The sequence below is a fragment of the Dama dama genome, chromosome 3, assembly GCF_033118175.1.
Source record: "Dama dama isolate Ldn47 chromosome 3, ASM3311817v1, whole genome shotgun sequence".
Classification (NCBI taxonomy): Eukaryota; Metazoa; Chordata; class Mammalia; order Artiodactyla; family Cervidae; genus Dama; species Dama dama.
Window position 1 is genome coordinate 56147323 of NC_083683.1, and position 15483 is coordinate 56162805.

At 34.2% G+C, this 15483-nt stretch overlaps 1 protein-coding gene across 4 annotated transcripts in view; it reads right to left on the bottom strand.

The window, feature by feature from the left end:
- The window catches only part of LRRK2 (leucine rich repeat kinase 2), a 193534-nt gene that overhangs the window by 14930 nt on the left and 163121 nt on the right, over positions 1–15483 (bottom strand). For 3 of the 4 annotated variants that reach the window (XM_061129857.1, XM_061129863.1, XM_061129850.1), the window contains exons 42-47: positions 13012–13182; positions 11484–11584; positions 7363–7557; positions 5504–5697; positions 4202–4274; positions 3246–3430 (exon numbers count right to left, since the gene is read on the bottom strand). In XM_061129857.1, the coding sequence (XP_060985840.1) occupies positions 3246–3430; positions 4202–4274; positions 5504–5697; positions 7363–7557; positions 11484–11584; positions 13012–13182 (919 nt within the window). Of the gene's footprint in view, positions 1–3245; positions 3431–4201; positions 4275–5503; positions 5698–7362; positions 7558–11483; positions 11585–13011; positions 13183–15483 lie in introns of those variants that run through there. The other variant, XM_061129873.1, reaches the window with a different exon arrangement.

The following is a 15483-nucleotide window of genomic DNA, read 5'->3' on the forward strand; positions in this document are numbered from 1 at the left end:
AAATATCATAAAGATAAGAGAAGCAGTAAATGATATACAGTCTAAAAAACCAATAGTAAACATAAATAAAACTAAAAGCAGGTTAAGATAAAATTGATAATCAAGAAAAAAAAGGGAGAGGGCTCAAATTAATAAAATCAAAAAGAAAAATAAGTTACAACCAACATCACAGAAATACAAAGGATCATAAGGGATTACTACAAACAATATGCAAAAAAAAAAAAAAAAAGATGATATAGAAAAAAATGGACAAATTCCTAAAAATGTATAATGTAACAATACTGAATCAGAAAGAAATGTTAAATATGAACAAAACAATCACTACTATTGAAATTGAGCCAGTAATAATAAAAAAAAATGTCCCAACAAACAAAAATCCAGGACCGGAGAGCTTCACAGATGAATTTTATCAAACATTTTCAAAATATTTCAGAAAATTATAGTGGAAGGAATGTTCTTGAATTTATTCTATGAGGCCAGTATCACCCTAGTACTGAAACCAGACAAAGAAAACATACAAAAAAGAAAATTACAGGTCAATACCACTGATAAACATAGATGCAAAAATCCTCAACTAAATATTAGCAACCCAAATCCATACATTAAAAGGATCATCACTATCAAGTAAGACTAACCAGGCAGTGCAAATATTTTTCAGTCTCCACAAATCAATCAATGTTATATACCACACTAACAAACTGAAGGATAAAAATCATATGATCATCTCAATAGAGGCAGAAAAGCCTTTTGACAAAATTCAACATTCATTTATGATTAAAAAAGCTCTTCAGAAAGTAGGCACAGAGGGGACCACAATACAGGTCATATATGGCAAGCATATAGTTAACATCATTCTCACGGGTGAAAAACATCTCCTCTAAGGTCAGGAACAAGACAAGATGCCCACTCTCACCACTTTTATTGAAGATAATATTGGAAGTCCAAGACACAGCTATCAGACAAGAAAAAGAAATAAAAGGAATCTAAATTAGAAAGAAAAAAGTAAAACTGTCACTGTTTGCAGATGACATGATACTACACATAGAAAATCCTAAAGACACTGCCAGAAAACTAATAGAGCTCATTAATGAATTCAATAAAGTGGCAGGATACAGAAATCTGTTGCATTTCTGTACACTAACAACAAACAATCAGAAAGAGAAATTAAGGAAACAATTCCATTAACAACTGCATCAAAATGAATAAAATAACAAGGAATAAACCTACCTAGCAGATAAAAGACCTGTACCTGGAAAACTGTAAGACTCATGAAAGAAACTGAAGATGATAGAAACCGATGGAAAGATATACCATCTTCATGGACTGGAAGAATTAATAATGTCAAAATGACCATACTACCCAAGGCAATCTATATATTCAATGAAATCCCTACTAAAACACCAACAGAATTTTTCACAGAACATAAAATTTGTATGGAAACACAAAAGAGTCAAAACAGTCTTGAGAAAGAACATAACTGAAGGAACCACCGTCTCTGACTTCAGACTAGATTACAAAGCTATGGTAATCAAAATAGTATCGTACTGGCACAAAAAAGACACACATATCAATCAAATACAACAGACCAGAAATAAATCCAACTCACTTATGTTCAATTAATCTACAATAAAGAAGGCAAGAATAAGAATGTACAATAGAGAAAAGACAGTCTCTTCAACAAATGGTGCTGGAAGAAATAGGCAGGTATATGGAAAAGAGTGAAACATATAAGATTCTCTAACAACATATACAAAAGCAAACTCAAAATGGATTAAAGACTTGAATGCAAGACTGGATATCATTCTCTATCATAAATTGCAGCAATAATTTTGGGGGGATCTGTCTCCTAAAGCAAAGAAAATAATAGCAAAAATAAATGGGAGGAGCTAAGTAAACTTAAAAACTTCTGCACAGTGAAGGAAACCATCAACAAAATGAAGACAACCTACTGAATAGAAGTAAATATTTGCAAATGATATGACTGATAAGGTGTTAATATCCAAAATACATAAGTAGCTCCTACAAATCAACATTAAAAATACAAAAACAAAATTAATAAAAGGACAGAGACCCATTAGACATTTTTCCAAAGAAGACATACAGATGATCTACAGGCACATGAAAAGGTACTCACCATTAGTATCATCAGAGAAGCTTAAATTAAAACCAGAGTGAAATATCACCTCACACCTGTCAGAATGGCTAGCATCAAAAAGACCACAAATAACAAGCATTGGCAAGAGTGTAGTGAAAAGGGAAACCTCATACACTGGTTGTGAAAATGGTGCAGCCACTATGGAAAAAAAGTATGAAGATTCCTCAAAAAACTAAAAATAGAACTACCATATGACCCAGAAATACCACTCCTGGGTATTTATTCAAAAAAAAGAAGAAATGATACAAGCACTCTAATGATAGGCAAGATATGGAAGCAACCTAAGTGTCCACCATCAGATGAATGAAAAAAGAAGATATGGTATTATAAATATACAATAGAATAATACCCACCAACAAAATGATTGAAATTTTGCCATTTGCAACAACATGGATGAATTTAGAGGTTATTATGCTAAGTGAAATAAGTCAAAGAAAGACAAATACTATTTGATCTCACTTATATGTAGAATCTAAAAAATAAAACAAACTAGTGAACATAAAAAATTAAAACACACTCACAGATACAGAGGACAAACTAGTGTTTACCAATGTGGAGAGGAAAGAGGGGAGGGCCAAGATAATGTTAGGAGATTAAGAAGCACAAATTACTATGTATAAAATAAGCTAAAAGGATATACCATATAACACAGGGAAGATAGCCAATATTTTATAATGACTATAAATGGAATATAACCTTTGTACCTCAATAAAAAAAGAAAGAACAAAGAAAATTATCTAAAATGTATGTGTAAAATTCATATCTTCTGTAAAATAATGAGTTGATTGTCTTTCAAATTCCATGTTTAATTTGATACAGAGATAATCAAAATGATAAAAATTTAAAGTGATAAACACTACTAAAATTACCATGGATTTTCATATTTTATCCCAAATGTGATTAGACTGGGTGATTTTTTTTAACATTCCTATGCCAAGTTTCATAATGAATATTTACATTTACAACAGAGAAATAAAGTATGCATTTTGAAAGATTTTTGTTGGGAACTACAGACAGTATTATTGACATGATTACAAAGAATAAACATTAATAAAATGGTAAATTATCTGCACAGAAAGGAATAACTCACCGCTGATTTGTCCTGGTCTCAATGAGTTTCTGAATGGTGAAATCATCAGAAAATGAGAAAACTTTTGTACCACATCCTCCCCACATAATGTTTTTTTCAGTTAAGTTCACAGATTCACTCAGACACATCAGTGGAGTGCTGACATTTCCTATGTTGAGTATCTTCAAAGGAGTGGCTCCTTTACACTTTGCCAAAAAGAGAAAACACATTCAGTAAATTGAGTATCTACAGAATGAAATAGTGTAAAATTTGAGATTTTTAAAAACTACTTTCCCTCTTAAATGGTTAGAGGTATAAAAAAATATTCAGCATACATTTTTCAAATGGCTTACAAAAACAGGATTTAATTCAAATAGTATTCAGTTATCTTTATAACCAATCTCTTCACTTCTCCATGCAAAATTTGTACAGCAGTAACCTAAAAATTATACTATAATTACTTTATCTCTCATTAGATAATAAGCTTTTTTGATAACAAAGAGTATGAATGGGTAGGATGTTAAATGACTAGATGGAACCACAGATGAATGAAGGGTGGAGAATCAATGCTTTAATGATAAAAGTGAATCTTAAGAACAGAAAGTCAAATGATTTCTTCAAGATTAAAGAATAGGTTGATAGCAAGCCAGACTTAAAACTTGTTTCCCTTGTCTTCCACAATATATTTATAAGAAATTATCTACTTCACTTATATAAACATGGAATTATTTCCATCACTAACACTATATTATAAATCAGATCTCATTTATCAATTTTTCCTTGGTTCATTCATATACACAGTTAATCACCAAGTACTTATAAAGAATCTATTGTGTACAAGACTTTCTGAAGCAATGAAAAGATAAAAAGCAGAATACATGATCCTTGGTGTCAGGGAGTTTATAATCAGAAGGAGGCTGGTGATGAAAAAACATAAAACAATTTAAATTTTGATGCAGAATGTGTTCAATATTTACCTTAACAGTTTTATCTTCAAAAATTGCTAAGTTGCCATCAGCAGTTCCCACTAAAAGGAAATTTTTTTGCTTGCTAAAAGAAAAAAATGTCAAAATTGTTGTAAAAACAATGATTATAGAGACCAAGATGGCTTCACATTCCCCCTAGCTTAACTAAATTTTAGACAGGTTTTTCTTCTGGTTATTGGCCCTGACCTCCCTTTCCTTACAGCATTCACTAGAGAAAACGTAAATTGTAACTTCTTTCTCCGCCCATTTAAAATGCAGATCTTCTCCTAGACCCTTGCAAGTTTTATAACTTAAGAATGACTTTCTCAAGGATATGAGAGCCTACTCTGAAATGTCATCAGACTATGACATGCCTTCTCATAGTCTTTTTAAGACAGTAGGAGCTCTATTTCAATAAGCAACGATCAGCAACACAGATGGCCTTATCACATTGACCCTCCTCCTCCCCCAAAGTCCTCCAGCACTTTTCCACTAGCTCGTTAAAGGGTTTAAAAACTCTCCCATCCTTTATTTCAGCAGAGCTGAGTTCAATTCCTCTCCCCTACTGCAATTACCTTAAACATAAAGTCTTCCTTGCCTATTTGACTTCGTCTGATGAAATTTTTGACAGTATCCAAACAATAATTTTTGGATCATTGCCAATGGAGTTTATATTTCAGCCACCAAAACTTGGACTTCACATTTTTCTAATACTTATTTATTTTCTGGTACTGACTGAAGGATATGACTTATAATCTAAATGACTCATGGAAATCATACTGCCCCAAATATTACAGCAACTAATCTATCACTCATATCTGAAATTCTGCCATTTCAATAACAGATAATGTTTAAGCCATTTTCACCTATTAACAATTTATGAATTCATTTATTGAAGTTTTTTTTTTTTTTTTAAAATCTGGTAGTTAGTTATGTGCTATGCTTTAGAGGCATATAACAGATTATCGATGTACATGTATTTAGAGAAAGAATCAGAACTCTTTTTGGTAGAAGCCCTATGAAAGTACATTGCTGTCATGAGTTGTGAAGAGTTAGAGCGATAATTGAGGTAAAATGAAGCAAGGCTGGGGGGTCTGAAGAAATGACTGACCTATTTTTTAACTGCCTCAGCCTTATCTGTCTACAGGAAAACACAAACATCTTTGAGGCCTCCTATAATTCCCTTTAAGACAGGCAACCAATGGGAAAATGTTAAAAATTAGGAAGCTGTGCTGATACTGCAATAATTTTGCACATAATTAAGTCAACTAAAAGATAGGTAATGTTCCTTCAAGGTCAAATTCACTGTCTTACCTTTGCTTGGAAAAGGAATTGCAATACAAGCAAGTAACAGAATCAGTCATCTTTTCAAGAGTATGCCTCTTTCTCCCATCTTCAGTATTAATGACAAGGAGCATGCCAGACTGTGTTCCAGACACAATCCAACTTTCCTTTTCAACAGGAAGATACACCAAGGCAAGGCACAGTATTCTACTATCAGTAACTTCCTATTAAGAAAAGAAAACACACTCTAAAGGACTTTGTTCTACCTTAAGTGTCTAGAATTTGTACAGAATTGTGTAATCCACATATTTAACTTCTTATTTTCTTGCTTTTAATTTTAAAAACAGTGACGATTTTAACTTGCAACAATAAATGAGTTAATTGGCAAAGAAAAGAAAAATGTCTGTCTAGAATGTACCTGAAACTAAAATTTAAAAACTGAAAATTATTTTCAGTATCGTTTCTCACTCCATCAAAATAATACAAGAACACTGTTCAACCTTAAGAATAATATTTAGGCACAACACATTTCAAAGCAACTGTCAAAATATTAGACTTTTTAAGTCTAGAAATTTACCTTATAATTCCCAGTACAATTAGTGACCCATCTTATAGAAGCCAAGCCCAGATCTCCTCTATCACCCACCCTCAGCTGTTCTGAGTGTTGGCTACCAAGAGCTCAAAGCTGCACCCTTCACTACCTTCAGCCCACAGGGAGCTGGCTTGTTCAGAAGTGGCTGGGAGATTACCCTACTCTACCATTGGGCAAACTGTGGCTAATGACCAACTGATAAGTGGGAATGACATACTAGACCACTTGCCTGGTGAAAGAATTAATCTGTGCTGTTATCACATTCCAGAGTTTCTTGGTAATGATTGAAAGTTGGAGGGCTACATACAGTCCTTGGGGTTGAAAGATTGAGCATGAATGCACATACACAAAGCTTGAAGCTAGACTTCCACAGAAACTACATTTTGGCTGAGCTTCTTCCCCTGACCTATGTGGCTTCCCGTATCTTCTTTAAAGTTTCTCTCTCCTTGTGCGCTCTGCTTAGTCGTTCATTCATGTCCGGCTGTTTGCAACCCCATGGACTGTAGCCTGCCAGGCTCCTTTGTCTATGGGGATTCTCCAGGCAAGAATACTGGAGTGGGTTGCCACACCCTCCCTCCTCCAGGGGATCTTCCCAACCCAGGGATCAAGCCCAGGTCTCCTGCATTGCAGGCGGATTCTTTATCATCTGAGCTACCAGGGAAGCCCAAGAATACTGGAGTGGGTAGCCTATCCCTTCTCCAGGGGATCTTTCCAACCCAGGAATTGAACAGGGGTTTCCTCCATTGCAGGCGGATTCTCTGCCAGCTGAGCTACCAGGGAAGCCCTCTCTTTCATTAAATCACTCATTCAAAATCCTGCTTCAGTCTCTGTTTCTAGGGATCCTGACCTAAGACAAAACATTGTGGTTTTAAAACAAAACACATACCACTTAATTTCTTGTGAATGTACTTGTTCTAACAGGAAGCTAATTTAATAACAAGTCTACATTAGCCCTTATTTAATTTTTTCCTAAGTAACTTTTTTTTAAAAGAACCAGTTGAGTTGCTGCAGTTCCACTTGACAGTCATGGGTAGTGTCGAGAATCTCTCAGACTTCTTTCTTGGGTAGGCCCCGGACAATCACTTTCCACCCAGGAGTTGGACACAGACAGCTCTGTCACTGTGTCCCAAACCAAACACCATGCCTTCAAGCCCTCCCTTGGCCCTGGCCCCAGCCAGACACTTTACACCTATGCATTGAATGCTCCCAAGTAACTTTTTAACTGGCACAAACTTTAAAATAATTCACAAAGTGAGTTTTCTAGAATATCACTAATTTAAAGAGTATTTGGATTTACCTCAGGAGTGTATCTTTCTGTATTTAAGTCCAGACATGAGAGCTGTCCTTTGTCCGTGTGCCCACAGCCCAGCCAAATCCTCACGTTCTTGCTGCTGTGAATCGTAGCAACCATGCATTCAACAGTAAAGCTTTTAGGGACTGATATACGTCTCATCAGACAGATTAACTCAGCTGAATTCAAAATGTCAAAGACCTGAGAAGTTTAAAAAATAACACACATCAAATTAATACACGTCTGCTTCAAAGATTATGATGGTAGTTTTGATCATGATGGTAGTCACTAAGTCGTGTCAAGAGTCTTTGAGACCTTATGGACTGTAGTCCACCACGCTCCTCTGTCCGTGGGATTTTCCAGGCAACAGTACTGGAATGGGTTGCCATTTCCTTCTCCAGGTGATCTTCCTGACCCAGGGATCAAACCTGCATTTCTAGCTTGGCAGGTAGATTCTTTACCACCAAGACACCTGGGAAACACCTTGAAAGATTATATCATTGTGCATAACGTTACAGTTAAATGTTACAGTTCCATCAAGAAAAATCTAAATTTGTTATTTAAACTGTGACCCACCCAGAGCAAAAGATTAACAAACTAGAGATAAAATTACATTAAAACAATACTTATTTTTAAACTGTGCATGGTGTACACACATTATTATGTTGGGTGTATTTTGTAACTTGAAAAGAAATTCCCAAAGTGCCAAATTAACAGAAAGTTAGCAGAATTAGGAGCTATTCTTCATTCAGTTTTATACCGCAGAAACACATCATGTTGAAGATAAATATTCGAGCCAACAACAGACTAGAGCTTCTATCAGTTGAAGGGAAATGAAATTTTGATCTTTGGGAACAAGCTTCCCTGGTAGCTCAACTGGTAATGAATCCACCTGCATTGCAAGAGACCCCAGTTCAACTCCTCGGTTGGGAAGATCCCCTGGAGAAGGGATAGGCTACCCACTCCAGCACTCTTGCCTGGAGAATCCCCATGGACAGAGGAATCTGGTGGGCTACAGTCTATGGTGTCACAAAGAGTCAGACACAACCGAGCGACTAACCACAGCATGGCAACAAACTCACAAATGACCTCTAGATTCTGTTTTCGTTTTTCCTTCAAGCACTGAAGAACTAGAGAGATGGCATAAAGTCAGTGTAAGGAGACAACCAGGAGTCAGGAAAATGGAATTAGAGTCTCATGTCACAGCCACTTGCCCACCATGCAGGAGACGCCAAGAAAGCTCCTTTTCACCCAGTGCCTCATCTGACAAAGCCATGAGTTTACCTATCTTGCCTAGCACACACGGTATTTTAAATAGGCATGAGAAAGTTTTTGAATACTGTCATATGCTAAAAGAAAAAAACCCTCAAGGTGATAGGTAAGCTATAAAATACAAGTGAAGTATAAGCAAAAATTAAAAAAATAAAAAGTAAAACAATAATTAAGCTTTGGAGAATATCACCAAGATAATTTTTTTTTTAAAGTCTGTATGATTAATACTGGTAGCAACCAGAATTAAAAAGTAAGACAAGTAGTCAACATGATTATAGGTTGTTTGATATAGATAGTGTATACATGTCCTCAGCTATTTCTCAGTAGGAAACTGAACAAAAATTTTTCAATTAATTATTATACAAAATTGAGAGTCCACAACATAAAAACACCTCTTATTTTGATATATTAAATGTTTCATTTAAAACATAGAAAGAGGGACTTCTCTGGCAGTGGTTAAGACTTCCACTACAGGGGGCGAGGGTTTGATATGGTCAGGAAACTAATATCCTGCATGCCATGCAGTGTGACCATGAAATAAAAACAAAATAAAATTTTAAAAACTGTAAGAGTTCTATTTCCAATAATATGATAGAAAAGGTTATTTGGACAAGCCTTCCAGCTAACTACAATTTAAAACGTTGAAGAAATTATTTTTTTAACCTCTTAAAAACATTAGGAATCTGACAACACCATACAGAAATATCAGGCCAAATATTAATGAAAGGCAGAATCCAGAGAGGTCAGATGAGCCCCAAAGCCTGATTTTCCCTTAAGGCACTAGTCTACTGAAGTAAAACTGGTATGTGGTTTTGAATGCCTTGTGGGGCTGGTGGGAAAGAGTTAAATCTAGGGATGCCCAAAGTGGAGAATGTAGCAATGGGATAAAACTGGGACCCCAAAGGGCCACATATTCAGAGTAAATGAAAACGAGAAATAAAGCCATGCTCCACTCCCACTCCCATTAGTCTATAAGGAAAGTGGCCTTGGGACTTCACAGACACAGGGTGAAAGAGCAAAAGAACCCTGAGAAACTATTATTCATAAGCTGCTCTTAAGATTTACAAATAAGATTCCCATCACCTAGGTGATTCAAAAACATCTCAAGCCAGGAACTGAGTTTAAGGCAATTCAGAGCAAAAAATATCCAATAAAAGATATGCAAGACCTGTATGCAGAATTGTAAAACTTTACTGAAAGACACTTAAGACGTAAACAGAGAGATAACCCACATTCAAGAATACAGAAACTTAATATATCATAAGGCTGTTGCCTATAGATTCAATGCAAGTTTAATCCAAAGCACAATCGAATTTTTCAAAAAAGTTAACAGTGATTTAAAAACTTACATGGAAAAACTAGACCAAAGAACAGCTAAGGCATTCCTAAAGGACAACAATTAGGGGGAAAAAAGACTATTAAAGCTTCAGGAATTAAGAGAGGACTGTACTGGAGGAAAAACAGGTAAACTGACCAATGGAAGAGAGTATGTGTGCATGTATCTTTAAGAGTATATCACAGAGTGCAAACAGAAAAAAAAAGATCAATGGAAGACAAAGGAAGAAACAATTTCATAGATGAAACTGGAAAATAGATTATCCAAATGAAAAAAAAGAAAATTGGATTTAGATAAAAATACAATTCCTGATGAATTAAGAACTTTATCAAAAGCAAAACTTTTAAACTTAATGAAGAAACCATAGGTAAATATTTTTGTGGCTCTGGGAGAGATAATGGCCTTTTAAAACAAGATTCTAAAACTAATAGCCATAAAAGTAAGTACTATTAAGTTTATCTCTATTAAAATTAAGAAATTCTGTTAAGCAAAAGGCACTCCATAGGAAATAAAAATGGGAACCATGAATTGGGAAAAGAAATTTGCAACATAGGTAACCAACTAAGTTTTAGTATACAATGTAGAAAAGAAAGAAGCTGTTTTTAAATTTCATTTTTGTGCAAATAACCTAATAGAAAAATGGGCAAAACAATGAACAAGCATTTTCCAGAAGAGAAAACATATATATCACCAATGAATATATAAAGAAATGCTCATCCTTATTAGTAACCAGGAAAATGTAAATCAATGTATAAAACTGAATCCATTTTGAAAAAATTAAGAAGTCAGATAGTACAATACTTCAGGAGAATATATTTTAAAAAACAGCTACAATAACATACAGGTGATGAAACTGTTAAGCTGGTACAACTTCTTCAGAAAATGATTTAGACATTCCCATATTCCGTGATTCTGCAATTCAACTCCTAGATATATAACATAAAGCAATTCTTATGTAATTTGCACTAGGAGATGTACAACCATGCTCATAATAGTACTGATAATCACAAAAAACTAGAAACAATACCCATTGATATGGTCATGGGTAAATACATTGTTGTGCATTCAAACAATGGAATGGAATAGCCAGGAAAGAAATCAACAGCTATGTTCAACAATATGGATGAAGCTCACAAAACAATGTTGGGAGAAAAACTGAAAAATCTCAGAACAGCATACGACTGCTTCCATTTTAAATAAATTATGAATACAGGAATATTAAACTGAGTAGTGAAACCTTAAAGAGGAAATAAAAATGATTAACATGAACGTTAGGAGAGTGGCCGCATTGATAGGGAAAAAGAGTGATGCAATCAGAAAGAGGCATATGTGCCTTTCTGGAATGTTCACCCTTTGTTTTGTGCCTGGGGTGGTGAGAGGATGTAAAGAGTTTTACTTTATAACTGTTACAAACTGTGAGTGTATTTATATGCTTAAGTATATATATATATATTTTATAAATAGATAAATATTTTTATGTTCTGCACAAAATATTGATAAATTTTAATGATATGAATACCTGGGCAGAAGTAGGTCTTTCTTGAGGATTTTCTTTCAAACATTTTTTAATTAACTTCTCAACCATAGGCCATGGGGCACAACCATATTCTTTAACTGGATCTAAAACATTAAAAAACATATCACACTAAAACACTGAACAAATCAGAATGATTATTTTATTTCTTCTCGATGTGTATGAGAAGTCCAGACATTGCAAAGGAAACACTGATCTCTATAATTCCATATTTATTATGAACTGTTTATCACTCTTAAAGCTAATTTTGTTAATTATCGCCACTAGAAACATTAAAAAAGAGTCCTTGATTTTTATAGTATAAAAAAAGACACAAATACCAATTGAATAAAAATAGATTTTCACTTCATACCTTCATTTCAAATAGAGTTTGAGAACACTTTTGTTCATATATTAGACTTTTTTGCAAATACTTTTATTTTAATATTCAAAGTAGGCAAGCATTCAGTCCTCATATCCCCACAGTCATTTGTGAACATTTGTTTTTAAATATGCCATTTTTCTGGTCAGTGTAGAATAGAGACCTGAAAACTTTTCCTGGAAAGCTAATTGATAAAATGAGGGAGATGACCCAGATTGTGCATGAAGTATTTAGTCAAATAAAAATAGATTTCCTTCTGTTGGGAATCTTTAAGGTCCCCAAAAGGAGATAATTATCTTCCCTGTAGCTGGAACACAGTGTACACTAAAAACTTTTCTTAAGTGAAAAGCAGAAAATATGAGAAACAAATAAATATATTTAAAAGAATATTTCAGAATGCAAACTGAAGTAACAGTTAAGGAATGAAAGAAAAAAGTCCTAGAATTTCTTTAAAGCATAAGTGAAAGTGAAAAGTGAAAGTGAAGTTGCTCAGTCATGTCCGACTCTTTGCGACCTCATGGACTGTAGCCCACCAGGCTCCTCCATCCATGGAATTTTCCATGCAAGAATACTGGAGTGGGTTGCCATTTCCTTCTCCAGGGGATCTTCCTGACCCAGGGATCGAACCTGGGTCTCCTGTATTGTGGGCAGACTCTTTACGATCTGATCCACCAGGGAATCCCTTAAAGCATGAAGCAACCATTCAAAATGAGATCTGATCTCATTAAACACTCATTGACTAATTCTTGCTAATATTTACTACTAAAAATTATTATAGTAAATAATTTGTTTCATTCCTGCATAGAAATTACTTCACTCAAGAAAATGAAAATACTCCAAGCTAATGGACACTTAGAAACTCTTTATGAGAAGAAAAGTCACTAAACCTGGACTTATAATAGTATTTCCTTTTCTGAGTATTCTTCTAAATATAATACCTAATATATCAATATTTAGAATACTAAAAAGAAACCCTATATCTTCTACGTTTCTATATGATTTATATTAACATCACAGAATTTAAGACTATTCATGCACTAAACAAAAAAATTATCAGTTGTAAAATGAATTAGTCTATAAATAAAATTAAATAACTTAGAAATGAAGCTGCTAAATTAAAATATAATAATCTTTATTGTAGATAAAACTTACCAGGTAATTTCCCTTGTATTGCCAATTCATCAAACTCATTTGGAAACTTCAGACCTTCTGCTATCCTACCTCCAGTTGTCAAAATGTCATAAAGTAGCAAACCAAATGAATAAACATCAGCTTGTTGGTTATAAATAACATTTCCTCTAGCAACTTCAGGTGCACGAAAACCTGAAAGAAAACAGACACATTAATAAATATGCTCAAACCCAGGGTTTATATACCCAAGGAAGTATATATTTAGGCCTCTATGCTAATGAATAGAAGATGAGTCTAAACAGGCCATATCATCTTTAAATGGAGATATCTTAAGTCAATTAAGAGCCATATCCCAAGACATTTCACCCACGGTCAATTTGGAAGAATAATAAGGAGAAAGATGCAATAACAAATTATTTAGTGATGATTCACAATTAAATAAAGCCTAAAAGGGGGAAAAAAATCTACATCCTTCCTAATAATAACTATTCTCAGGGTAGTATTTCACACAGAAGAGGAGACAGGAGGCAGATTTGCAGATTTTACTCCAAGTCACTTTAACCTGGCTTAAAATGTTAACGGACTTATTATTTCAAGAACGTGTGACTCTACTCCTTCAACTCAGTTGAAAACTAAAAAGAAAACCACAACTAAAATGAATAAAAGCTCTCTATCTTAAATGAAGTTTCATGCCTGAAATTCTTTTATAAGGAAATAAAACCTTTCATCTCGCAATAAAGATAAATCACTTTAATCACTTCAGAAAAAAAGAGTAATTTCAACATTACCTATAATAATAAAAATATTAACAATCTAAAGAAATCCAACTATATAAAGAAAATAAGTTAAATACTGTACACTATGCAGTAGCTTAAAATAATTTTTAAGATGTTATAATGTAAATAAAAAATGTATAATATAATTCTGAATAGACAAAGTTATCACCTGAATTAATTTTCTTAGCTGTGATAATGGTATGGCTATTATGCAAGCAAACATCCTTATACAATACTAAGAAAATACATGCAAATACATTTCAGAATGACACAGCATGATATCTTCAACTCAATTACAAAGACTCATACTCAAACAGAACAAACAGAAAGGGAACAACAATGTGGCAAAAAAGTAATAATCAAATTATATGAAGGGTATATAGGTAAATATTATACTATTCTTTCAACTTTTTCAAAGGCTGAAACATTTTCAGAATAAACAGTTAATGGGAATGTGCAAAATTAAAACTACAAAGAAATACATCCAAATGTAATAACAATTATTTACAAGTACAGAAATTATGAGTAGCTTTTATTTTCCTTTATAATTTCAAATTTTCCACAATGGACATATATGATCGCTATGGTAAATATATAGCCAGGAAAACATAATGAAGTATGAATTCATATCCTTCAAGGAGTAAATGACTGAACTGAGAAAGTGTTTTTAACAGCACTTCTCAGCAAAAGACAAAGCTCGTCAACCCTTTAACAAGCTAGAAGGAGTCAAAAGGATGGAGACAACAAATTTGAGCAGGATAACCTCTACTGAACTAATTGTAAACATTCTCTCGTGAACAGTTTGCCGCATTTATTCCTCTTCTCTCTTTCTCTGTTACCATTTTCACACATTTGTATCTGAGTGTGTGTGTCTTCTTCCTTCTCTGTCACTCCCTCTCACTCTTTCTCGTTCTCTCCTTGTCTTTGTGCATGTACAGAAAATATTTGACATTATATTAAGTTGAAGATAAAATATTTCAAACCTAAGTATAATATGTATCCTTAAGATAAGGATATAGGGGGATCTTTAGGCAGGAATACTGGAGTAGGTTGCCATTTCTTTCTCCAGTGGACCACGTTTTGTCAGAACTCTTTTCTGTGACCCGTCCATTTTGGGTGGCCCTGCATGGCATGGCTCATGGCTTCACTGAGTTATGCAAGCCACTTTTGTCATGACAAGGCTGTGATCCATGAAGGGGATCTGAAGAATCCGTTGGACTACAAAGAGATCAAACCAGTCAATCCTAAAGGAATCAACCCTGAACATTCATTGGAAGGACTGTTGCTGAAATTGAAGCTCCAACACTTTGGCCACCTGATGCAAAGAGCTGACTCCCTGGAAAAGACCCTTATGCTGGGAGAGACTGAAGGGAATAGGAGAAGGCGTGGCAGAGGATGAGATGGTAAAATAGCATAACCAACTCAATGGACGTGAATTTGAGCAAACTCCAGGAGATAGTGGAGGACATAGGAGTTTGGCATGCTACCATTCACAGGATCACAAAGAGTCAGACACGACTTAACAACTGAACAACAGGATAAAGACATTTTCTAACATAGCTATAATTCTCACATCTAAGTGAAAGAATTATATAAGTAGTTAAGATAGTTCTAAAATAGATCCCTACTAAACTGTACCTATAACATATTGTATATATATCACAACAGTTTCTAGTTTATATCACTATAGCATTTTACATACACCTTCCTAAATAGG